General features: G+C 39.7%; 1 protein-coding gene across 1 annotated transcript; it reads left to right on the top strand.

The window, feature by feature from the left end:
* The first annotated feature begins 1625 nt into the window (after window positions 1-1625).
* On the top strand, window positions 1626-24732 carry spats2 (spermatogenesis associated serine rich 2). The gene is made up of 13 exons (XM_037771687.1): window positions 1626-1779; window positions 5491-5771; window positions 7380-7459; window positions 9604-9712; window positions 10630-10679; window positions 10954-11176; window positions 12807-12986; window positions 13128-13263; window positions 16116-16174; window positions 18330-18439; window positions 18648-18750; window positions 20641-20789; window positions 20891-24732. Exons 2-13 carry the CDS (start codon window positions 5750-5752, stop codon window positions 21146-21148), a joined length of 1479 nt encoding a protein of 492 aa, XP_037627615.1. The 5' UTR covers window positions 1626-1779; window positions 5491-5749; the 3' UTR covers window positions 21149-24732.
* Window positions 24733-25117: the final 385 nt, after the last annotated feature.

Below are 25117 nucleotides of genomic sequence, written 5' to 3'. Positions count from 1 at the left end.
ATCCATTGGTACCAATCATGTCATACTACTAGATTGTCGGGAAGGAGGTTAAATAATGCTCCAAACTTACCTTAAATTTTGGCGAGGAAAAACTGTCATGGCCATTTTCAAAGGGGTTCTTTGACCTCTGACCTCAAGATATGTGAATGAAAATGGGTTCTATGGGTACCCACGAGTCTCCCCTTTACAGACATGCCCACTTTATGATAATCACATGTAGTTTACAGTGTTTACAGCTATTGTTGCATGTTGGGCTTGAGTTTGCCATGTTATGATTTGAGCATATTATTTTATGCTAAATGCAGTACCTGTGAGGGTTTCTGGACAATATATGTCATTTTTTTGTGTTGTTAATTGATTTCCAATAATAAATATATACATACAATTGTACAAAGCAAGCATATTTGCCCACTCCAATGTTGATAAAAGACACAACTCCCTTTAAGGTACATTTTGAACAAATAGAAAAATGTGTGATTACTGCGATTAAATGCAATTAACTATGGACAATCATGTGATTTATCGCGATTCAATATTATTACTCAATTACTCATTACTTAAAAGTTTGTTTATAAACTTTTGTAAGTATGAACTTTAAATTGCAAAAATGAAAACAATCTCGAAAAAATAAAGAATATAAAAAAATGAATAATATAATATACATAATTCTTAGTAATGAGTTACCTTACTTTTGTTAAAAGTATATTTCAATGCTAATACTTTTGTACTTTAACATTTGGAATGCAGTACTTTTAATTGTAAGTATTTCTAGGCTGTGGTATTGCTACTTTTACTTGACTTAAAGGTCCCATATTATGCTAATTTTTCAGGTTCATAATTGTATTTTGTGTTTCTACTAGAACATGTTTACATATCTGTAATGTTCATAAAAAAACACTTTATTTTCCTCGTACTGTCGGTCTGAATATGCCTTCATTTACCCTCTGTCTGAAATGTTCCATTTTAGAGCATTTTGAGGGAATTACAACAGAATTGCGTTGCTAGGCAATAGCTTGGGTCCATATGTACTTCGTGTCAGCTGACGACATTCACATACACAGCAACCAAGGCCTATGGAAAGGAGGCTGGGTCACGCGTCATCAACGCGTCATATCTTTTGGGGTATAACACATGAGCAGTAAAATCTGGCCTGCACTCGCCGAAATTGAGCAAATCGCAACACACGATCGCAGCTTCAGTTACACTGCGCATGCGTTATACCCCAAACTCCAAGACCCGTGACCCAGCCTCTTTCTATAGGCCTTGACTGCAACCAGGAAATAAACTGGGACACATTTAGAATGTTTAAAATTGTGTAAAAGGTCTAAATATTGTATATTTGTGACATCACGAATGAACAAAAATCCTGACAGCTTGTTTCAAATGCAGAGTTTCTGAATACGGGTTGTGTGTATTTCCCTGTGGAGTTTCCCTTGAGTGTTTCAATACTTTCAAAGTATTTATATAGGACTTAAGCCAGCTTTATAATAAAAAAAAAAAAAATCTAAATTTTTTATAATATGGTACCTTTAAGTAAAAAATCTGAGTACTTCTTCCACCACTTGGTTGGTCTCAAGCCTCGTGGCAGAACCTGCAAACCTTCACGTTTTTAAAAGGGAGGTTCTCTGCATCCAACCTGGCAACCCCTGGAGGAGTCTAGTGGAGGAGAATCTCACCACGGCAGCAGACTACAGCAGACTGCTGGTCATCACACAGAGGCTGGCTGGCTGCGGGATCCCGTCTACACAATCTACTGCTCAGTTCTCTTGCCAACACCAAGTACGTATTCAACAATTATTATCATTATCTACAAACACGTTGGGCTGCTCGCAGATTTGACAACTAACTAACGCTTAAATAGTAGCTTCGCTGTTTTAACGTCAGAGTTGAGTTTAGCTAAAGGATGCAGCTAGCAGTGAAGAATAAAACCCGTTGCTAGGTAGCTGCGTGCTAACGGCTGCAGTCAACGGTCCGTTCATTAAGGAAGGCGTTCATATAGTTTATATACTTCATTCAGTTATTGTCAGTGTTGTTTTTGGGGATTTAACGTTAACGGGGAATTGATCCGCAGAGCCGTGTACAGCTAATCACACAATGTTAGCTAGCTAACGTTAACGTAACCTCCGGACTACAGCAAACCAAATATATATATATGTGATGTTAAATATGTGACGGTTAGATGAGCTACTAACCGTCATTTAACCGTCATTTAACGGTCATTTAACGGTCATTTAACCGCCACTAACGTTAACACGAAGTTGTGCTATTTGATGGTTAGTCGTTAAGCTACGGTGTTTATTTTCTCTGCTGTGATTGGAGGAAAACACTGAATATATGGATGTGTTTTTACAGGTATTCTGAAGCTGATATGACTTCTGCAACAAGCAGAATATATTATTTAAGATGTTAGCTAAACTGCGGCAAGCAGATGACAGGGATCACTCTCTGTGCTCCATGTTTAACTGCAAAGACTCCTGCTTTCTCCCTGTTTGTCAGGGACATACATTATTTGGCTGTAGTGAAGAAAATATTTCTTATTAAACTGTTTATTTTTTTTTGCACAATTTAAGACTATACAACATAACAAAAAAAATAAATGAATAATATACGGTGCAGGAAGAGGCAAAAACCCCACTGGGCTTATCTGAAGCCTCCACCTACAGACAAGATTAATATAAAGAAATAATATCATTACATAATAGTGATAAGTATAATATATAGATATTTATATATATATAGATATATAGATAACTCAAATTGGACCTCCATGAAAACTGACAGAAGCCCCTCTAGGTTTCCATATATATATATATATATATATATATATATATATATATATATATATATAATCGTGATTAATTACACATTTGTATCTTAAAGGGGAGATTTGTCAAGTGTTTAATACTCTTATGAACATGGGAGTGGGTAAATATGCTTGCTTTATGCAATTGTATGTTTATAATTATTATTGGAAATAAATTACCAACACAAAATAATGACAAATATTGTGCAGAAACCCTCACAGGTACTGCATTTAGCATAACAAAATATGCTCAAATCATAACATGGCAAACTCAAGCCCAACAGGCAACAACAGCTGTCAGTGTGCTGACTTGACTATGACTTGCCCCAAACTGCATGTGATTATCGTAAAGTGGGCATGTCTGTAAAGGGGAGACTCGTGGGTACCCATAGAACCCATTTACATTCACATATCTAGAGGTCAGAGGTCAAGGGACCCCTTTGAAAATGGCCATGACAGTTTTTCAGTTTGGAGCGTTATTTAGCCTCCTTCTCGACAAGCTAGTATGACATGGTTATTATTATTATTACTACGTTAACTTTGACAGCCCTTATAAATATTGGATATGTATTATGAATAATACATATCCAATATTTATAAGATATTGCATAACCAATATCCTTTTAAATGTGCCAACTTCTTCAATTCAAACTTCTCAGTCACCAGTTTAATTTGAGTGCTGAGTTTGCACTTCTTCTTCTTGCATCCCAAAGTGCACCTGGCTCCGTCTTGAAGACTCAAGCACCATCCCGCTTGATAAACATAATGAATCCTAGTGTTATGCGTCAGTGGCTGCTGCAGTCACAGTGTCGCTTGTTGATTGAGCTCATGTATAGTTTGACGTCTGCAGAGGTGTGGTGGAACCAGGACTTTGTGGCACGCCAAGTCCTAATCAAGAGGGCGTGGGTTTGTACAGCCTGTAAGTTTCACTTTCTAGGAACCAGAAAGGGAAATCTTAAAGTGGGGAAACAGCTGGCCCATAATAAAATGAGTCCAGACTGCTGGAGGTCTGGCTGAAGCGTTTTTAAGACTAGAGAGGACATAATTAAAGCAGACTCAAGCAAGAGAGTTAAGTATTGATTATTCAGCAGGGTGATTGCATCATCATTTCCAAGACAAACCAAGTTTTAGAGACTTTCAGATGTTACTTTTCCAGCTATGTTAAGTGCAGAAATGGCAAAAATATTTTGTTTATTGTGATGTCTTTTGATTAAGGCTGTCGATTAAAATATTTAATCGTGATTAATTGCATGATTGTCCATAGATAATCACGTTTAATTGCAAATTAATTAACCCTCACAGGTACTGCATTTAGCATAAAAAATATGCTCAAATCATTACATGGCAAACTGCAGCCCAACAGGCAACAACAGCTGTCAGTGTGCTGACTTGACTATGGCTTGCCCCAAACTGCATGTGATTATCATAACGTGGGCATGTTTGTAAAGGGGAGACTCGTGGGTACCCATAGAACCCATTTTCATTCACATATCTTGAGGTCAGAGGTCAAGGGATCCATTTGAAAATGGCCATGATAGTTTTTCCTTGCAAAAAATTTTGTTTGGAGCTTTAGTTAGCCTCCTTCCTGACAAACTAGTATGACATAGTTGGTACCAATGGATTCCTTATGTGTTCTAGTTTCACAGGATGCCAGTATGTTCCCTGGTATTAAAACAAATTTGCGTTAACGTGTAATTATCGCGTTAATTTTGACAGCCCTAAATTAAAGCAGCCTCAAAGCAAGAGAATTTGAGGTAACACAGTATTGATTATTCAGCAGGATGATGGCATCATTTCCAAGACAAACCAAGTTTTAGAGACTTCCTGATGTTACTTTTCCAGCTATGTTAAGGGCAGAAATGGCAAAATGTGTTGTTTATTGTGATGTGTCCTTTTAATCTAAGTACATCTCTGCGTGTACAATAAACTGCAGACTTAATCCTAATTTGAGAACAGAGAATTCATATTTCTCTGGTATATTTTGGGGCGAAACATTTGCCTAAAATAAACGACTCCTTTCTGTCTCGACTGCTAGTCATCTTTCTCGGTTTCAGTTGCAGTTTCAGTTACAGTAACCAAATTGAGTCGTGAAAATTAAAAGCACATTGCGAGGCCTAAACGTGTCCAAAGGCACACAGGCAAAAAAACATTTGTGCCATCGGTTATGAGTTTGGCTGTAGGAAAATCCAAAATATTTGAGGTAGCTCTTGATCATGCCTATTAAAAAACAACTTCTTCTTCTTCTTCTTCTTCTTCTTCTTCTTCTTCTTGGATTTACAGTTCTCATCAGGGCCCAGACTGTGAATATAAAACAATCACCCACCACTCTTGCAGAGATCTGAGAAAAAGGAACTACCCTTAAAAGATGTCTCTCTGCTAACTTCCACCCCCCCCCACCTCCCCCCCGAAACCAAACGCAGTGTTGCTTCCAAAGACAATATTAACTGCAGATTTTTTCAAGAATGCTCTGCCAGACAGACAATAACTTATTGAAATCTGTTTTTCATTCATATTTCATAGCAAGAGGAAATGGATTTCATCTGTATTCATATTTTCAGATGATACAGGTGGAGATTGGTGCATTTCTGCTTCATGCAGCATTATGACCGTTACTTTGACTTGTTTCTTTTCTACACTCTAGTCCAAAACCATTTTCATTTTTGCTCTCCCTTTCCCCCTCCCGACAGATTTGGATCAACTTGGTGGAGAAACGAGAGGAAACCCCAAATCTTTGCCTAGATGGTGGAGGCCTGATCTGAACCTCATTCTTCCAACCCTCCTGCCAGTTGTGAGCCTTGCTGGCATCTTCTCTAACGGGGAAAAAGTCAAATTGAAAGCGATCACTCTCGGAGCCCTTTGAACACCATCTTTAACATATTTGAAGTGTTATTACAGTCTTGAGGAAGTACACAACCAAGCGTTTCCTGGATACTTCTGTGTAACAACATGGCAAAGAAAAACCAGAAGGGTATGTATCAACTTTTAAGAAGACATTAACAAAATAAAAAACTACATTTCATTGTATATTATTTAGTGTACAATCACACACACGAAATATGTAATTTGTGTTTTAATGGCTGCAGCATTTAGTCGAAGAAGGTTTAAGTTACAGGTAGTTTAAGATAAAATAACAAACGTGTGCATACTTTATTAAGTCCTTAAATTACGAGTGTAGTCTAACAGATTTTTAAAGTGAATATGAATAGCTATTATTAAGGGAAATGCTGCAGAGATTTAAAATGAGATTAACCTACTTTCATGCACAAGGAAAAGCACCTTTTACGAGGCTTTTTTTTTTTTTTTTTTCAAGAATGCTCTGCCAGCATTTTCCCCCTGTCTTGTCTTTAAATGACCATAGATTATCTTTGGACTTTACCCTGACTTTTCATAATCAGCTGTAGGCTTTTGTTTATCAATTTTAAAAAGAAATGACCTCAGACCTTTGTTGGAAAAAAAAAGTATATACTGTCAAAAGTATATACTGTATATTAGGTCAGTCAATCGATTAAAATATTTAATCGCACATTTTTTATCTGTTCAAAATGTACCTTAAAGGGAGATTTGCCAAGTATGTAATACTCTTATCAACATCATGTATCATCATATTCTACAGACTTAAGGACTTTGTTTGGTACAGATCCTCGCAAAAATCACACCATAATCATTTTAATATGTATTTTCCTTGTAAATGAGAATAATGATGTAAAAATTATCATTCCCTCTAATATCGCAAATCATATCGCAATTGCAATATCAGTCAAAATAATTGCAATTAGTTAAATTTTGTGTGCTGACTGGTCTATGACTGGCCCCAAACTGCTTGTGATTATCATAAAGTGGGCATGTCTGTAAAGGGGAGACTCGTGGGTACCCATAGAACCCATTTTCATTCACATGTCTTGATGTGAGAGGTCAAGGGACCTCTTTGAAAATGGCCATGACAGTTTTTCCTCCCAACAAGCTAGTGTGACATGGTGGGTACCAGTTGATTTCCTAGTTTCACATGATGCCAGTATCTTCACTCTAGCGTTAAAACTGATAGTTATTTAAATGAGATGCAGATTGAAGACTGTTAAGGCACAGATGTGACGAGTTTCTTTTTATTTTCACTAGTGCTTCCTGCTTTTGCTGGTAACTGAAGTGGCTGTGCTTAAATACCGAATTAAAACGTCTTTCCACGTCCACAGTACAATGCACATTCTTCTCATTGTGTGATGTTTTTAATACAAATGAAGCCTACAGTAAATAAATTAAATCTATTTTCAACTTATTCGATAAGTCAACTTAAGTGATGAGTTGAAAATGAGGCGAAAGTTTTCTTTGATTTGTTCATGTAGATATAAAATGGCTGTTCAAGTTTCATCTTTTTACTTTAGATGAAGACAAAAAGCTTCACAAGCACAAATCTGCCATTGTAACGTGATTAAAGAACGTAGCAGACGACTCTTTCCAGGGAATCTTTGTGAAGCTGTCTGGTGGTTGTTTTGTTTTGCAAATGATGCTCTACAGTGGTGTGCAAATGCGATTCAAGGCCTGAGCAGACAATGGAGTGTGTTTATTTGTTATATCTTTTCAGATACGTCGGGGGTGGTGTTTGACACTCGCTCAAAAATGGCCATGTCCCAGGGAGGAACAGCTGAGAGGATGAAGGAGAAGGTAAGACGTATACACACACTGTTCATGACTGGTACAGGGAGCTGGTAGTTTTTTAGTAAAAGGTTAATTTTGAAACATAAAATCACAATTTTTTTGTAATATCAATGTCTTCTAATCTGCTCCTGGAATCAAACACTTCAGTGTCAGTAGTTGTGGGCTCTGCACGGCGGTGTTGGCAACAGTAAACAAGAGAGGGCAAGTTGTGAGATCACGAGCAACAGTCATAGAATTGCTAAAGGAAAAAAGGCAATGTTTTAGAGGCAGCCTTGTCTTAAAGGGAGTTCATTTATCAGTGTCTGTAACCGTTATTTTGATGTTCAAACACCTGAAATCCCTTGAAAAATTGACTTCACTTGAGGTATAACATTATGTAATCTCATGATGAGCCTTGTCCCCTTTAAATCTGTTAATCTATAATGGAACTACTTAAAGCCAAGTTTAACACACACGCCTTTCAAAGTCGTCCGATCGTTGTACTGTTCACACTACACAACCTGTTTCTTGTAATCAGGAGTCTTTAAGCAGCTGTGGTTATCACACTACATGACTGACCGCCAAGAGGAGGTCACACACTATTAAGACATGTCACCAGATGAGTATGTCAGGTCTCTGAACGTTTTATCAAGAAAAAACTAGTTAGAAGTGATACGTGAAATGGCGTAATACCATGCTCGTAGTCATGCTTGTTGATGTTGTCGTTGGCACACATGTTCACAAATTGACCTGTTTCCACGTCTTTACTATTTATCTAGTTTCCACTCGGTCCAACAACAACAACTTTGGTCCGTGTTGCGACACATGAGCTGTGACTTTTCGTACGAGGAACTACTTTTCAAAGAACTATAAGGTTCCTTCAGCCCACTGTTGTCTGCGTTTCCATCGCGGTTTAAAGACGTGCGAAGATTAGACGAATTAGTCCGCTGACGTATGAAAAAGCAACATGACATGGGACGAGCATGCAGCCTGCAGTTCAGTGTGTCTGCCTGTTTCATCTAAAAAAAAAAAAACACTCTGGTATAAAACATTAGGTTTCATCTCACTGCGACGATATTTACTGCTGCATATATTTACTGATGCACGTTGGATGTAATGAATGAAATGCAGCTCGCACGATCTCTCTGTCTTTTTTAAAATTAGTGTGAAAGCCAACCGCAGAGCCGAACTTTACTTTTAGTGTTATCAAACAAAGAGAAATGCTCTCCCCTTGTCCTAAAATGATCCTAAATCAATACTAGAGTACTTCCTTGTTTTATGAATGAAGCGGTACACAAGTTGAAGCAGCGGCGCTTTGTGTGTTTAACCGATCAGCGACGGTCATCCCTTCAAACTCCACCGCAAAAGTTCCAGTATTTTCAGAAAGTACTACCCCCCGACCAGCCAGACCATGCACCGCCAAGCCTCTTGGCTTGCGTCTTTGAGCAGTTCGTAGTAAAGCTGATTTGCGAGAGCTGAGCCATCGCTGATTTGCCTCTGATCTGGGGCTTTTGTCGGGGAGCTCAAAAAACTAACCTGACCCGCCAGATGGTTTGTTACACAGAACCATCTGAGAGGTCGTCATTGGAAACTGTTTGGAAAAAGGGCAGGCACTTTCAAAAGATACTTGGCAGGTGATTGGATGAACCAACTTTTGCCGGTCAGTCAGGAGAAGAGCGAAAACATCTTTTCCATCGAGAAAAAAGCCTTTAGTGCCGTTCTTTGCTCTTCTTTCAATTGCAAACTACTCTCCAGTTCTGCTATAACTGATGCTATTGCAGCTACGCTAACCTCTTCAGGAGCCGCCATTGTTGTTTAGAACGAATAGTCGCCTCTCTGTGTTGTCTCACACATACACCTAAACCACACCCGTCTCCCATCGGATCAACTTCAAAATCCTGGTCCTCACCTACAAAGCCCTTCACCAGCTAGCCGCGCCACACACCAACCATCTCGGGCCCTCAAATCCACAACAGCCGGCCTTCTATGAACCCCCAAGTCCAACCTTCGCAGCTTCCAGGGTTTGGACCTCGCTCCCCCAAGACCTTCCAATCTTCCAATCCCGCCTCAAGACCCTCCTCTTCTCCACCGCTTTCTCTGTTGAATCACCTTGAGTGTTACTTTATGTTAAACCCTGTTGCTCTGGGTTTTTTTTTGTTTGTTTTTTACAGATCAGTGCTGTCAGGGCAGTTGTCCCCAACAAAAGCAACAATGAGATCGTACTGGTGTTGCAGCATTTTGAGAACAGCGTTGACAAGGCTGTTCAAGCTTTCTTAGAAGGTATGAAGACGTCACTGTTTGGCCTTAAGAATGTGAAATTAACGATAATCTTGTAATGACTTATTGAAGGAGGGTAAGGAAACGAGGGTGTGGAGTTTTAGCATTTTTTGTACCTCATTCCACTCGTAGGGAGCAGCAAACTGGAAGGAGTGCCAAACAAAGGAGGTGGCGACTTTAGGAATGACCATACTAATGAATTTGCTACAACTTAAACTGTGGTTACTGTTGGAGATATTAAGTAGTGAGCGGAGATATGGAGGATGAATGATAGTTTTATAAATGAACTGATACCAGTGGATCTGACGCCTGGTATGGAGTGATGGCCAGTTGACTAGAGAATACAGGTTACAGTGATGAGTGTTGAAAGGGGCACCAGTGACAAAGCGAATGGCGGTATGGTAGATGACGTCCAGGTTATTGAGGAGATTTTTGAAGGCGAATCTGTAGATTAAATCGCCTTAATCCAGGATTGGGTGAATTGTCATTTTAACCAAGGTGTGTTTTGCAGAGTGGGTAAAAGATACTTTATTATGGTGTAGGAAACCAGTTCTTGCCCTGACTTTGTAGAGTAGCGTGTCGATGTGCCTTTGAAAGGGGAGTGAACCGTCGAGCCAAATACCCAGGTATTGTTAGTTAACTGCAAGTCAGGCCCGGCATGCCGCCTACATTGTCTGTGCTCAACTTGTCCTTTTTTCATGCATGTCATACTTTGCATTCAGAAGTCTGAGCGTCATTTGCATGCCTTTTAGTTTTGCAGGTCTAATTATAGAACAAGACGGTTGTCCCGCGTACGTCACACTGCTTTGTTCCTCATTTAGCGGTAGCTAAACACACCACCTCAGGGCAGATATTGAAATTTGTTTTAAGTGTGTCATGACTCACCCTCACCATGATCATTGTTTTTATTTTCGCCTCAGGCAGTGCCATTGAGATCCTGAAGGAGTGGAATGTGACCGGCAAAAAGAAGGTGAGAACCTGAAAGCCTGCATCTTGAATATCTCATGGTTGAGTAAGCATAATCATGTCAGACCTATTTAAAAGTAATTGTACAAATTAATATCAGATGTTAAAAATAGTTCTTCAGTAATAGTAACTAGTGAACCAACTTTTATTTCACCTTTAAATCTTTTCTTTACCCGTGTGCACTGAAATTGTTGCGAGTCACTGCTCTGATTTGGATACAGATCATGAACATTGATAATTTGCACAAAGAAGTTTGACATTGATATCTCCATGTTCAGCCCAAGAAGAAAAAGAAGCCCAAGCCTGTGCCCGAGGCTACAGCAGAGCCTGCTCCACCTGAGGCCACATCGCCCGAGGAGGTCAAGGACGAGGTGAACGGCTTTCATGCCAACGGATCAGTCATAGATGGAGAGTCACTTGATTCTCTGAGTGAACAGTTGGACTCTGCCTCCCTGGATGCAGCCGAGCTGGACTCTGAACCCGCTACATCCGAAACCACCGGTAATCACAGCTCTGATAAATGATGAAGGGCTGAGCCGTGGACCATATGAAGTGCATGTCAAACTTTACCTACTCCTTCTTTATTTTCCTGTACTTTGAGTACGGTACCTCTCTGATTAGGGATACCACAAATTTAGTATCTGATACCAATATCAGTGAAATTCCACGATTCTCGATACCAATTCGATACCACAGTAAAAAAAAAAAAAAAATAAATCCCATGTACTTCAACAAACACTCCTTTATTACCGTTTGCATACACAGGAAGTTAAACAGGTCATAATTCCCTCTCTTTATCTATTTTATATTGCTGTGAAAACATCCCCTCAAACAACTACTACATTTGAACACACAATGATAGAATTTATCACCCAATACCAATTTTTACTGAATAGAGCCTTCATGCAAGTCAATTCCACCTCCCGTGTTGAAATCGGCAGCACGAGAGTTATTTCACGTTGGCTGTTAGTAGCCAGTAAGCAGCACAGTCCTGCGCAGAGCTAACGGGAAACGTTAACGTTAACTAGCTCTCGTCCAACACAGATTTGTTGTTCACAATGTGGCATTAACAGGGAAAAAATATGTGCAGTTGATAGTGAGTTTACTGCATCCGCAAACACATTTCTTATCGTCTCCGATACAAGACACTGTTAGTCTCGAGCCCTGGCGGTACCTACGTTACCTGCGGTGCTGCAGAAAAACGAGTATCGTCACGTTTTCAGAATTTTGGCATCAACTTGGTATTGAAGTATCGGTTCTCTCCCCATCTCTGATGACACATCGTTGACAGCTGTAGTAATCTTTGTTTGGGTCCTCTAATATGACTGCTGACACTACTACATCTGTTATGTTTCGATCTGCTGGCTTGACGCTCTGATCTGTTGAAACTATTGCTTTTTCTTGTGGGTAACATTTTTGTGAATGAATCTAGCTCACAAACAGCAGAACAGGCAGTTCTAATAAGGATCAAATGTCCTTCAGTGAGGCCAAATACCTTCGGTGCGTTCCAATACCCACACTACCATACTATTTAGTATGCCAGAAAAAGATTTAGTATGTCAAATGCAGTATGCCAAAAATACCAGGATGTCCTACTACATCTGATCACATTTTGCAGTATGCAAGCCAGCAAGCTTTTCTGCCTATTCTGACCTACAATCCTCTGTGCAGCAGATATATGAGCAAGAGGGTCAAAGTTCAAGGCCCAATGTTATGACGAAGTAGTATGTCCCAATTGTATGCATACTGCATGCAACAGTACGTACTTTGTAAGGGCAGCTGCAGTACGTACTAAAAGTAAAAAGAAAAAGTATGCGATTTGGAACGTAGCCCTTTTCTCTTGTTACTTTGTGGCTGTATATATTTGTAATCTATAGCTATATATATGCCAAAATTGTCAAATTTAGTTGTAGGAATTATCGTATCAAATCCCCCTTTCTTTCAAAGTGTCAAAACGTTTTTTTGGTGACTTATCTTGCACTTGGAGAATCTAAAGAGAAACGACCTAAAACTCTGCTGCTGACCGACTTGTGGACTAATTTGGCTCATCTCTATTTTCAGCAGTTTTTGGAGAAAGTTAGTTTGGAAACTACTTAATTTACTTGTTGTAAAGTCATCCGTCTTCTCACAGGTGCAGAAGCAGAAAGTCAAGGTAGCGCTCCAAGTCCCCCTTTACAGCAAGGAGGGAGGTATCACCAGGGTCCCAGAGGCAACAAGAACCGACACAGGCCCGGCTCTAATTCACATCCACCCTCTTCCTCATTTCCACCCACCACTGATGAGCAAGGATCGTCAGGAGTCAAGAAGATGGGTTAGACACTTTATACCTCCCAAATGATCTTGTCCTGCATGTAGTTTATTAGAATCCAATGATTGATAATGCACGCTGAGCTGTTACCAAGGCACAGGTAGCACTAGTTCTTCTAAATCAAGTTTAATGTTCACCCCTCAGCTCCCAATATCGACCGCTCTGTGAAGGACCTGCAGAGATGCACCGCCTCACTGACTCGCTACAGGATAGTAGTCAAGGAGGAGATGGACTCCTCAATCAAGAAGATGAAGCAGACGTTTGCTGAGCTCCAGAGCTGGTGAGTACAAATCTTCTAAAATCTGGTGGTTTTCACACTACTTGACTGAAAGGCGACAGGCAGGGGGGTCACACCATGAGGGCCAAATCCCAATGTCCACACTCATAGACTTACAGATTTGAGGCGCGTTCTTGCAAAGTCTGTGAGGGTTTAGGGCTGTCCCACTGTCAAATCATCAAGTGCTCGAGGGCTGTCTCGCAGGCATTTTGAACCCTTTATGAACTTTCCGTGACTCTGCATTTCTGCAGACTTTGCCTGAGGGAATTACCCACAATGCATAGCGTTGTGATGTTAAACCCAGGGTTACCACAGTTACCAGGAGAGGCCTGGAGGTGTAAAAAATGAAAAGAAAAGGTAAACAATGGAGGATGGCACATGGGTGTTCAGCCTAGGATGACCAGATGTCCCACTTTACGAGGGACTGCACAGCATTTTTATCCCTTGTCCCACGTCCCACATATTGAGACGATGTCCCACATTTTCAGGCTCTAATTTTCAAAAGTCAAACCGCTGCAGGATGGACGCTTTTTTTTTTTTTTTTAAATCTGGCTTTTATCCAATGGCTGTGAAGAAAGCAGGCACCACATTTGGTTTGTTGGGACCTGGTCACCCTAGTTCAGCCAGGCATATTCATTTTACACAGAAATATTAACATTGAGGATTTTAGATGGTACATAAAAAACACATGAAATCAGAGGACCTTAACTTATTGCGTCTGACTCAGAAAAACACAAGCTTAAAGAGAGAAGTCTGCACTCTGATAGTATACATTCCTCAAATAAACATATTTTAATTAACTATACAAGCTCAAAAGTATAGTTCTATTTTTCATAGAGAGATCCTTCTTTATTCTCTCTGAAAAGCTGGAACACGATACTGACGTTTCCTGTCGATAAGCTGAATGGGATATCCATTTAGCTCCGCTCTCAGCTCCCCACCACTACCGCACTGGCTTGTAAAAGTTGAACACTTTAACAAAGATAAAAGACAGATTGTTCTGTTGGCGTTCAACACCTATTGTATAGTTCCCATGAGGCTCTGACAGCACTTCTATGGCTGAGACTCACATCGTTGGATGCTGATAAAATAATCTTTGTTTTATCTTTTAATAAATTGCAAGGTGCTCAGTTTTTAGCAGCCAGTACAGAAGTAGATACTCACTTATCATGGAAAAGGGACAAAAAACCTCCGTATGCCATGTTTTAGCTTTTTAGAAAACCTCTATATTGTGTGAGGATGGAGGAACACTTCAGCTCTGTGACCTACAAACAACCACCATCTAAAATACACAAACCACAGTGGAAACCGCTTATAGTGATCACGGTTATAGTGAACAACCGCTTATATATGGATCAAAAGGGGACAGAATCATTCCTTTACACATGCTGTTTAAATAATTTGCTTATGGTAATCAAGTAGTCCGCTTACAGTGTTCATTTTGGGTCTTCTCATACATGACAACGTATGGAAAAACATTTTAAAACTACGTCAGATTAACTTTAGTTGAATTTTTGTTGTCCCTTACTCCCTTGATACTTTGCCTCGCGGACCGCCTGACATGATCACTATAAGCGGTTTCCACTGTAACGTTATTGGATTTTTTTCTGGTGGAAAATGGATAAAATTAGTATCAGCTTTGTGCGTCTGAGTAATTGTAAATCAGTCATAGATGATATTTAATGAATGATTCAAAGTTTGTCCTGGGTGTAGTCTAATTCATGCCAGCGACACCCAGCCAGCTGTCAAACACACAGTATAGTTACCCTTACACTCTGCTGTCCAGAGGCTTCATGAAGCTGCACCGGAGGCAGAGAGAGATCACGACTGTTAAGAGCTCAGTGTGCCTGAACTAGGTCAAACCCCTCCCATTTATTTTGTGACCTCTGGGGGGGGTCCCGACCCCCAGGTTGGGAACACTTGGTGTAACATGTTTTTACCAAGCCCCTAAGCAGAACGCTGGCCTGTGAGGGGATTGTTGGTATAGTGGCCACAGTTGGTAGCAGGATCATGTTACACACACTTTCCCAAAAATGCTCCCCCCGCCCCCACCTTCATACACAAGCATTACAAAGAGGAGCTGTTGTCTTTCTACTTTTCTGAGACTCAAACACCTTGAAATGACCCTTTGTATTATCAGAATTTGATCCATAAAATGTCTTAAGTCTTAAAAAGCTGTATGGGTCCAAAAACTTTTTTGGCGCCCAGTGAACAGCTTTGCTTTGCTGCAGTTTGCCATCTTAGAACACCAGTATCAGCACCAGTATCCATCCATCCATCCATCCATTATCTGTAAACGCGGGGGTACACCCTGGACAGACCATCACAGGGCTGACACATAGCGACAGACTACCATTCCCGCTCACATTCACACCTACGGGCAATTTAGAGTCAACAATTAACTTATTATTAATTTTAAACCTATAATTATTTAGCCTCCTTCTCAACAAGCTAGTATGACATGGCTGGTACCAATGGATTTCTAGTTTCATATGATACCAGTATCTTCGCTCTAGCTTAACACCGAGTCCACTACAACCTAAAAATCGGAAGTTGCATCAATGCGTTAAAGAAATTTGTGGCGTTAAATCGAATTTGCGTTGTCGCGTCAACTTTGACAGCCCTAGTATTAATGCTTGACTGTTGAATTTTATTGCACTTGCTGTTTTGCATTGTCATTCAATGACGCTGCTGTATTTCTGATCCCAAGAATGTGCTGCTGACTCTTTGTTTAGTGTTATTGTAATTGCTTCATAATCTCACTGCAAAGTCAGCGTTCACTTCTCTTCATTTCATTTCCTCTTATCTTGTAGTGAGTAAAGAAAAATGACCCCTCCTCCTCTCTTTTTTTCTAGTTTAATGGACAGAGAAGTGACTCTACTGGGAGAAATGGACAAAGTGAAAGCAGAGGCCAGTAAGTACTGTATTTTTCTTTTTTCAAGTATGTAGGCTGAACCAGAACCCTGCTTGTCAGTTACCACCCGGGAGCTGTTAGTATTCTTCACATGTAATGATCACCTGACTCAAGGTGCCTGGAGGATTTGACCTGAATCACTTCCGGAGAGGTAGTAAAACAGATTGTTGTGTGTCCCAGTTTCTCCAAAACTGCAGCAGTGCCCTCGGGGTCTTCATATACCTAGAGCATACCACGGTGTATATGTGTGTGTGTGTGTGTGTGTGTGTATGTAACATGACAGAGCAGGACTGCATATTTGTACAAGTAGGCCATTCTCTCTTATTCTGTCCTCTCAGTAGAGTGTTGTGTGTTCCAGGCCTGGAAAAAGTGAATAGTGTCAGGTGTCAGGGGAGACTCAATGCTGTCTTTGTGCAAGGTGATTGGGGAATTGAGAGGAAAACGAAGAAACTCTAGTATTTCTTCAACATTACAAAAGCCGGGTTTCCTCAAAATTTGCCTTCTACTAATCTCCTTCCTGTGTTAGACTTGTGCGTTAGAACTTTATTAGCTTTCGCTCTCCTGCAGGAAAATGTATAACTGATGAACAAATCTGAATCTCGATATATAACTGGTAAAGTAAAAAAAAGTATGTTCTACTAATGCATTTTAATTAGGGCTGTTAATTGATTGAAGTATTTCATCGTGATTAATCATGTTATTGTCCTTAGTTAATTGTGATTAATTGCAAATTAATCACACATTTTTTTGCAGTTCAAAATGCACCTTAAAGGGAGATTTGTCAAGTATTTAATGATCTTGTCAACATGGGAGTGGACAAATATGCTGCTTTATGCAAATGTATGTATACTGTATATTTATTATTGGAAATCAATTAACAACACAAAACAATGACATATATTATCCAGAAACCCTCACAGGTACTGCATTTAGCATAAAAAATATGCTTTAATCATAACATGGCAAACTGCAGCCCAACAGGCAACAACAGCTGTCAGTGTGCTGACTTGACTATAACTTGCCCCAAACTGCATGTGATTATCATAAAGTGGGCATGTCTGTAAAGGGGAGACTTGTGGGTACCCATAGAACCCATTTTCATTCACATATCTTGAGGTCAGAGGTTAAGGGAACCCTTTGAAGATGACCATGACAGTTTTTCCTCGCCAAAATTAAGTGCAAGTTTAGAGCGTTATTTAGCCTCCTTCCCGACAAGCTAGTATGACATGGATGGTACCAATGGATTCATTAGGTTTTTAGTTTTATATGATACCAGTATCTTCACTTTAGCTTTAAAACTGAGCCCACTACAACATCCGAATATCGATTGTGTTAATGTATTAATGAAATTGGCGTTAAAACAAATTTGCATTATCGCATTCACTTTGACTGCCCTATAAATAACATCTCCTTTCTATAACATAAAAGCATATAAGATCATTCAGACATATAGAGTAGACCTCAGACATCTGACTGGACCCAGTCACGCTTGGGTGGCAGGAGATTACAAATGTTTGAATGGCAGTGTACATGGTATCTTGATTTTGAAAAGGATTTTTATCTTTGACCCTTGTTTACCTTTTAGATGCTGAGTCAGCTGTACTTTGTACTTGTCATATCAAAACACAGCTGAGCTCTTGCTGGAAAATGAAACTTACTGGGACTGCAGGAAACAGAAACTGAAGAAAGAAAGCTTTGATAACATTATAATAATGATATAATTATCTGCAGCTATTTTGATAATCAATACCACAAATATTCTCTAATTCCAGTTTCTCAGTTTGCTAATTTTCCTTTTAAGTGACAATAAATTGAAAACATTCAGGTTTTGGACTATTTGTCGGACAAAAGAAGACATTTGAAGGCACCACCTCAAATCGATTTTTCATTATTTTCTGACATTTTATAATTAATCGAGAAAATAATTGGCAGATTAATTGTTAATAAAAATAATCATTATCACTGGCAGACATGTAGAAGACATAACACATGATGATGATTAGTTACATAGAGAGTTGCTTCTTAATTTAATATAATCTGTCAGCATTTTTATTGCACCATGCACAAGAAAGGTTGAAAGTCTTCTTGTTGGTTTCATAAAAAAGCGTTCACCATTTGTTCATATCTGCTAAAGATCACATTTGTTGTATTTCAGTGTTGATTTTGGACGCCCGGCATAAGAGAGCGGAGGAGCTCAGACGGCTGACGGACCAGTCGGTGTCCATGTCCGAGGAGCAGTTGACTGAACTGCGTGCAGACATAAAGGTACTTAAACAGTTTGGCCTCGTCTGTCTCTTCCTCACAATGTTTTTACACAACATTAAATTATTGAGCCACAATTGAAAGCAAATTAAAAGCTATTTGTTGCGATGTTGTTGTCTTTTCCAAGGTGAACCACAATAATTAAAACAGCAAATTAAAATACAGTTAGCTGGTGATGAATACAATCTGTTTTTGTTTTTTTTACCCTCAGCACTTTGTGAGTGAGCGTAAATATGATGAAGACCTTGGAAAAGCTGTAAGATTTACGTTTGATCTTGAACCGCTGAAGACGAGCATCATAGGGTTTGGATCAGGTACTGTATCGCTTTCATCTTTTTTATCTTTCGTTTTTATTTGTGTTCAAAGTGAAGATTTCTGAAAATAGTCCTCCTCCCCCATTTTTATTCATCCTAGCTGATACAAAACACTTTCCCTACAAATCACAAAAGCAAGCATTTCAGCTGCTCAGTTTCAGCATTTTATAAGGTCATATCCTCAATTACAGCAGTTTGTCAGCACACTGGAAGTACACTCGCGGTAAATGAATTATAATATGTCAAAACAACAAAGCTGAAAATACAAAAAAACTGACACATAAAACACATTTCATTTCTTCACAAACCTTTTGTTCGATTTTAATTCTTGAAATGATTCAGTCTTCTCAAATGCGTCAGTGCAGCCTTTAATAGTTCTGTTTACACGATTAATGACAGCAATTCAATCATTGTGCTCCACTCCTTTAATTCCCTTAGAAACAATGTCTTAGTTCATTCACGCTTCAACCAAGACTTTTATTAGACTTCTCGCACACAAGCTCTAAATGGTCTGTTGGCGGACGTTTCACAGTACAATCTAAGACTGTAGTTTTTGATTGATGACCAAAGACTTCACCACGTTTATCAGACACTGAAGTTGAAAGCCTAAACACCAAACCGACATCAAAGAATTAGCAGCGACAAAGTTCGACTGTTGCTTCGCCTCACGTCGTCTTTGTCTTGTCCAAAAAGCTGCACTCGAGCACACCGCAAAGACTACAACCAACGGCCGACTACCACGTACGTTCTGCGCCTGCGTGAGATAAGTCTTCACACCAGCAGGTTGAGTAAGTCTGTTTTCGTCTTTCAAAAGGGGAAACCAGAAGACCGAGGACTGCGGATGATACACGATACAATGCCGACCATTTTCACACCACTCTCACTCACCACTTAGCTTCCAGATGGCCATGTAGCTGTGAAAATATCCGTGTATTAACAGTTTATAAGATTAACAACTTTTTCAAATGCTGCTATACCACGTGCACCACTTTAAAAGAAATTGCAGTCATTGACTATATTTGACATCAACATTCTTCAAACCTGTGCATTTGTCTTTATGGCGAGATATAATGATGCAGATTTACCTCATTGTTTTAGATATTATTTTGTTAACAACTCTCAATTCCATAATTACTCAACCAGACAGGCTGATAATCTTCATCTTCCTTTGCAGATTGGTCAGTTTTCTATCAAATTTCGTGGAGTTATCTTATGGAATGAAAATGTCCATTTAATGGATTCCTCTGTGTCATTGTCTGTGTATAAAAAGGGACTTTAGAAATGCTCTGCTGACAAAAACATTTGATTCGGAAAAAAAGCTATCACTCCTAGAAACTATAAATATGGCAATTTTTCCTGCTTCTTTGTATTTTTTTTTTGTTATTTGAACTTTACTACAACACTTGACACTTTATATGTTTATATGTGAAATGTTTCTAACGATAATATCTAAAATGTTCTGGTGATTTTTGTCATGGTAATATTTTTAACTCTTTTATGACCTTTGGTCCTTTGGTTTTTATATAAGCCATTATAGGTTTCTACCACACCCTCACGCATATTTTACATTCCTTTCATGTGAATTGTATTTTACTGTCTTTTTTATATGTGTGAAACAAATAAACAAAAACCTCAGACACGGGCAGACTAGAGCCGACGCTGCACACAGCAAAAACTAAGCTGACAGACGCTCACCAACGGCCCCAAACTGGCCCCCGACTAACTGTCGGTTTGGTGTGTCAGGGCCAAATCCCAAATATAGACCAGGCTAAAAAATAGCTATTCCGTTTTTGTTTTTTTTGGTGCAGTTACCAAGCTTATTTAGTAATCGTGCTTCAGACAGGTCACAGGTTGTACTGTTAGTGATTGACCTTGTTATTTCTTTTACAGTTTACCATCCACGCACAGGATACTCAAATCGGTCCCGTTGTAGCTCCACGTCCTCTTCCATCGCCAGCCCCGGCCTGCTGGAAACTCCTCCTCCTCCCACCCAGACTCAAAGCAACCCCAGTGAATACCGCCCTCCACCAAACAAACAGGTCAGCTGGGAAAAGTGTTTTCATTAACGCCATAAAGACGTCGACTTACTTCAGCGATTGCAAATACTTCATAGTCGCTCACTGAATTGTTTGATTCTCAGATTTTCCAAGGCAACAGGCGTACTTTCCAGGGACAAGGGTATCACTCGGGCGGTCAGAGGTATAACGGCGCTTCCTACCATGACAGGAACGCCGCTCGGGCTAACCACCGCTACAAGAGTGACGGTGACTCTTCTGGTCCTTCCCAGCACTCACACAGCTCAAGAGGTCCCCACCATTCGTCCACGTCCTCCTACAACCAAGACCGAACCTCTCATAACGGGCTGCCCCAAAGGCCTCCGCGGACACCCTGCCCTTGACGTTGGAAATCCTGTGCTCAATCAAACCCATCTACTAACCCTCACCCCTCCTCACCCTGTCCCACCACCCATAGCCTCCCCCCATACCCTCCACACTTTCCCCTCTACTAACTCCTCTCAATGAAGAATAGATTACAAGTTTACATATTTCCGTCAGTTGAGCTGTAGTGCCAGGTCTCTACATCAATCCATTCATCCTTTCAAACTTGAAAAGCGCTCACTGTTCTGTAATCGCTCTTCCGTTTGCATTTCTCCCTTCCTGGTTAAGGTAACAGCTTCTATCTTTAGGCCCCCCTTTGAGAGATCTCATTGCTATGCTATTGTCAGTCTCTGTTATTCATTTTTTTGCAGTTTCTGCCAGAGACTGACATGATTACATGCAACAATTTCTGCACTATTGAAGTTGAACTCTTAGTACTATTTCTATTTTTGCTGAGGCTTGTCGGCTCTCTGATTTGAACCTCACATCTTTTTTTTTTTGGTGTTTGTTCTCATCTCCCGGAACCATTTCAATGCCTTCACCGTGGAAGTGCAAAAGTAGTTCTCGCATTAACAGAGATTTTTGTCATCAGGAGAGTAGACATGCAATCAACACTACAGACTATCGTTAATCTTTACAAGGTAAAAAATAATTAAAACATATCAGACTGTAATCTAGAGCTTTTCATATGGCTGCTACAAACCATAGGGAACTTGTTAACACTAGGACTTAGATGTGTTTGAGAGGAACTCTGTGAACACAGAGGTTGCCCTCTTAAAGGAATAGATCGACATTTTTAGAAATGGCTCGTTCCCTTTCTTGTGGAGTTAGATAAGAAGATGGATACTGGTCTCATGTCTGTACGATAAATATGAAGCTATCACCAGCAGCCGCTTAGCTTAGCTTATTACGCAGCTTTGTTGAATACTCGATTATGATCGGTCATCACGGCGTTCTACGGTCTGTTAATTCTTTATAACAGACCGTAAAACGCAGAAAAATGGACTCTGGCGGATCATTTTTGTGTCAAATTATTGATTTCTTGAGTAAGTAGCCGTGTAATAAGCGGGATAATGTAGGTCATTGTTTTCGGGGTTTCTTTCACTCTTTCACTTCTTTCACTCAGCGCAGACTGGAAGCAGTTGGAAACAGCTTTGTTTCCTGTCTTAATGTCACATTATCTGCCAACCATCACCTCCAAATTTCACTAATTAACACGTTGTATCTTGTTTTGTTTATTTTTCGTAGAAAAACTGAAGTGTAAAAACCACAAGTCTTGGTTTTACGGGGGGGGGGGGGGTTATGTGCCAGGCAGAGCAAAGCTAGCTGTTGCCTTGCTAAGCCAATCGGCTGCTGACTGTAGCTTCATATTTACCGTACAGACACGACAGCAACTATCAATCTTCTCCTCTAATTCTCTGCAAGAAAACGAATATGTGCATTTCCCAAGATGTCGAGCTTTACCTTTAAATGTTGCCTAAGACGGCGATGTATCGCCCTCCCACTGGCCAGCGGGGTTATCGTGTGTGTGCTGTTGTTGGCTTGCTGTCCATTATTTTGTAACAAAGACAGGGCTCATTACCTTTTGTAGAATACTGTTAAATATGTTAAAACTCACAACAAAGGAAACTGTCCACATGCTGTTCTATATTTAATCCTTGACATATATTCAGATGAATTTTCTTCCACACGCACCGTTTCTTCTTCTTTGTGTTGTTATATATGCACATGGATGGCGTATTAATGACGTGCTTGCCTTTTAGTCACAGAGAGACTTCACATTTGCCTTTCTAGAGACATGGATGTCTGCATCATGACGGCTTTCTAAACAGACGGTACTCGTAGAGCGGGCGCGCCATTTATAAATATGTGTGAGAATAAGATCTTTGCTTCCCCTTTTTTTATATTCTCACTTTATCTCATCTGTGAACTTAAAACTGATCAAACTGATGAATGCATTGGAAGGTTGCATTGATTTCACAGATATAAGTTTTTTTTGTTTTTTTATGGCTGCCAAGTAGAAGGCTTTTCGTTGTTGGGGTTAAGTCTCATCGTCGTGTCCACAGCTTGTGAACAAAAAGCTGGTGAATACCTCATTGCTGATGTTTTGGCATGGCCTGTTTTCAAGCCGTTTTCTCGCAGTGGGCTCTTATTTAAGAGACAGGGACCCCTGGTGATTCCTCAGCTTTAATCTTCTTGTAGTTATGTACATACAGTATGTGGAGCTGCAAGGCTGTAGTGTAAGACTGGTTGTTACATAATTGCTGCATTTTCTTCATAATGTCGTCTTCCTTCGAGCAGACTTTTTGAAAATTATATTTTGTTCTCTCTCTCTTCCCCCTTTTTGTTTCCTTGTGGGTTTTCTGATCATACGGAGATTTTTCTTCTTATTTGATATATAAGAAAACTTCAGTGAATATTTTAGTTAATATTGTGGAGAGAAGAGCGTTGCAGTCTTTGGTAAATATGTGCTGTAATGACACATAAATATGTTTTGATTTAAAGGAATAGTTTGACATTTTGGTGAATATGTTCATTTCCTTTCTTACGGTTTGAAAACACTTCTGATAAATCTCATCTTTGTTGCTTTTAGAAGTCTGTTTTCCAGTTTGGATTTGGCTCAAGGTTGCCCCTTGTGGCCGTTGGGGGGGGGAAACATCTGCGGTTTTCACCAACAGTGTATGTTTTTTTACTCCTTCTGGCCTCAGGGGGCAGTAATGAGCCCATCACAGCTAGAAAAATAACTTGGACAAGCAACAAAAAGGTGACATTTATACTTTATTGAAAGTGTTTTCAGAAAGTATTTTTCAGTTTCTTATCTAAACTCTCAGTAAGAAAGCGAAAAAGTGAATTTCCTAAATTGTCAAACTATTTCTTTAGGTGGTAATGTCGTAATGTCAAAGATTTTTTATTGACTGGTGTTTTTGGGGGGCTGCAGTTTAAATTGATCAAAGCCGCAGGACTGATTATTAACAAATCAGTTTTTATTCCAGCATATCTCCAGTGTGCTCTGGAGGTGCTGGATTCGTTCAATCAAGACTCAAAGAGAGTAGATTTTGTCTGCCTCACTTTAACCACTTTTTTTAATTTTCGTTTTACATTCCAAACTGTAGGAATATTAGGTTATCGCCAAAGATAATTACGTCCTGTTTTCAAGTTGCTGCCTTTTTTTTTCGTTTTCTTTCCTCGGCCTGTAAAGAATTCCAAAGGGGATAAATCCAACACTTCACCGTTTCTTCGTCTTCTTCTTCCTCTTCTTCCCACCCTACTTTACGTTCTGATTCCTTACTGTATATACATATATGTAGCTATATAATTTTGTGCTCACATGGGGCATTTTGTATGTGATATTCATATTAGGCATAATGGAGGTTAAAACATCTAGTTCATTCATTCTTCCAGTAGACCTTCTTTAGACAACCTTTCTGAGACAACTGTAAACTCAAGTGCCTTTTCTTGTCTCCCACCGATTCATTGACATCCGCTCCACTAGAGTATGGACCAAAGACATCGACCGTCCCCGACAAACCCTCTCCTCTCTTTCTCCCCACTCACTGAATTGCACACTTTTCATTTACTACGAATAAACAGTTTGCAATACTGACTGTGTATGTTTTGGGTTTTTTCTAGCTATACTCGCATGTAATGGTGGTTTATCTGTCCATCAGTAAGCAAACCAGGAGCTGAGGCAGAGGTAACAATGAGGTTTTACAGTATGTCAGCATGACCGCGGGATATTGATGTACACAGCTGCAGTAAATTAACACATTTCCTGCTTTTCACTTCATATGCTGCTAGTTACTGTTCACTTTTAGTTTAAAATATGTTAAATAAATGTATGAAACACTTTAAAAAACTGTTACGGTCCACCGCTGGATATTTGTGAAGGACTTGGAAACACTAAGTACATTTACTCAAGTACTGTACTTAAATTTGAGGTACTTGAACTGGAATATTTCCATTTTATGCAACTTTATACTTCTACTCCA

Source organism: Sebastes umbrosus, chromosome 6 (assembly GCF_015220745.1).
Source record: "Sebastes umbrosus isolate fSebUmb1 chromosome 6, fSebUmb1.pri, whole genome shotgun sequence".
Taxonomy (NCBI): domain Eukaryota; kingdom Metazoa; phylum Chordata; class Actinopteri; order Perciformes; family Sebastidae; genus Sebastes; species Sebastes umbrosus.
Note: the sequence above shows the minus strand (reverse complement) of the source record. Positions and strands in the feature narration are given on the sequence as shown.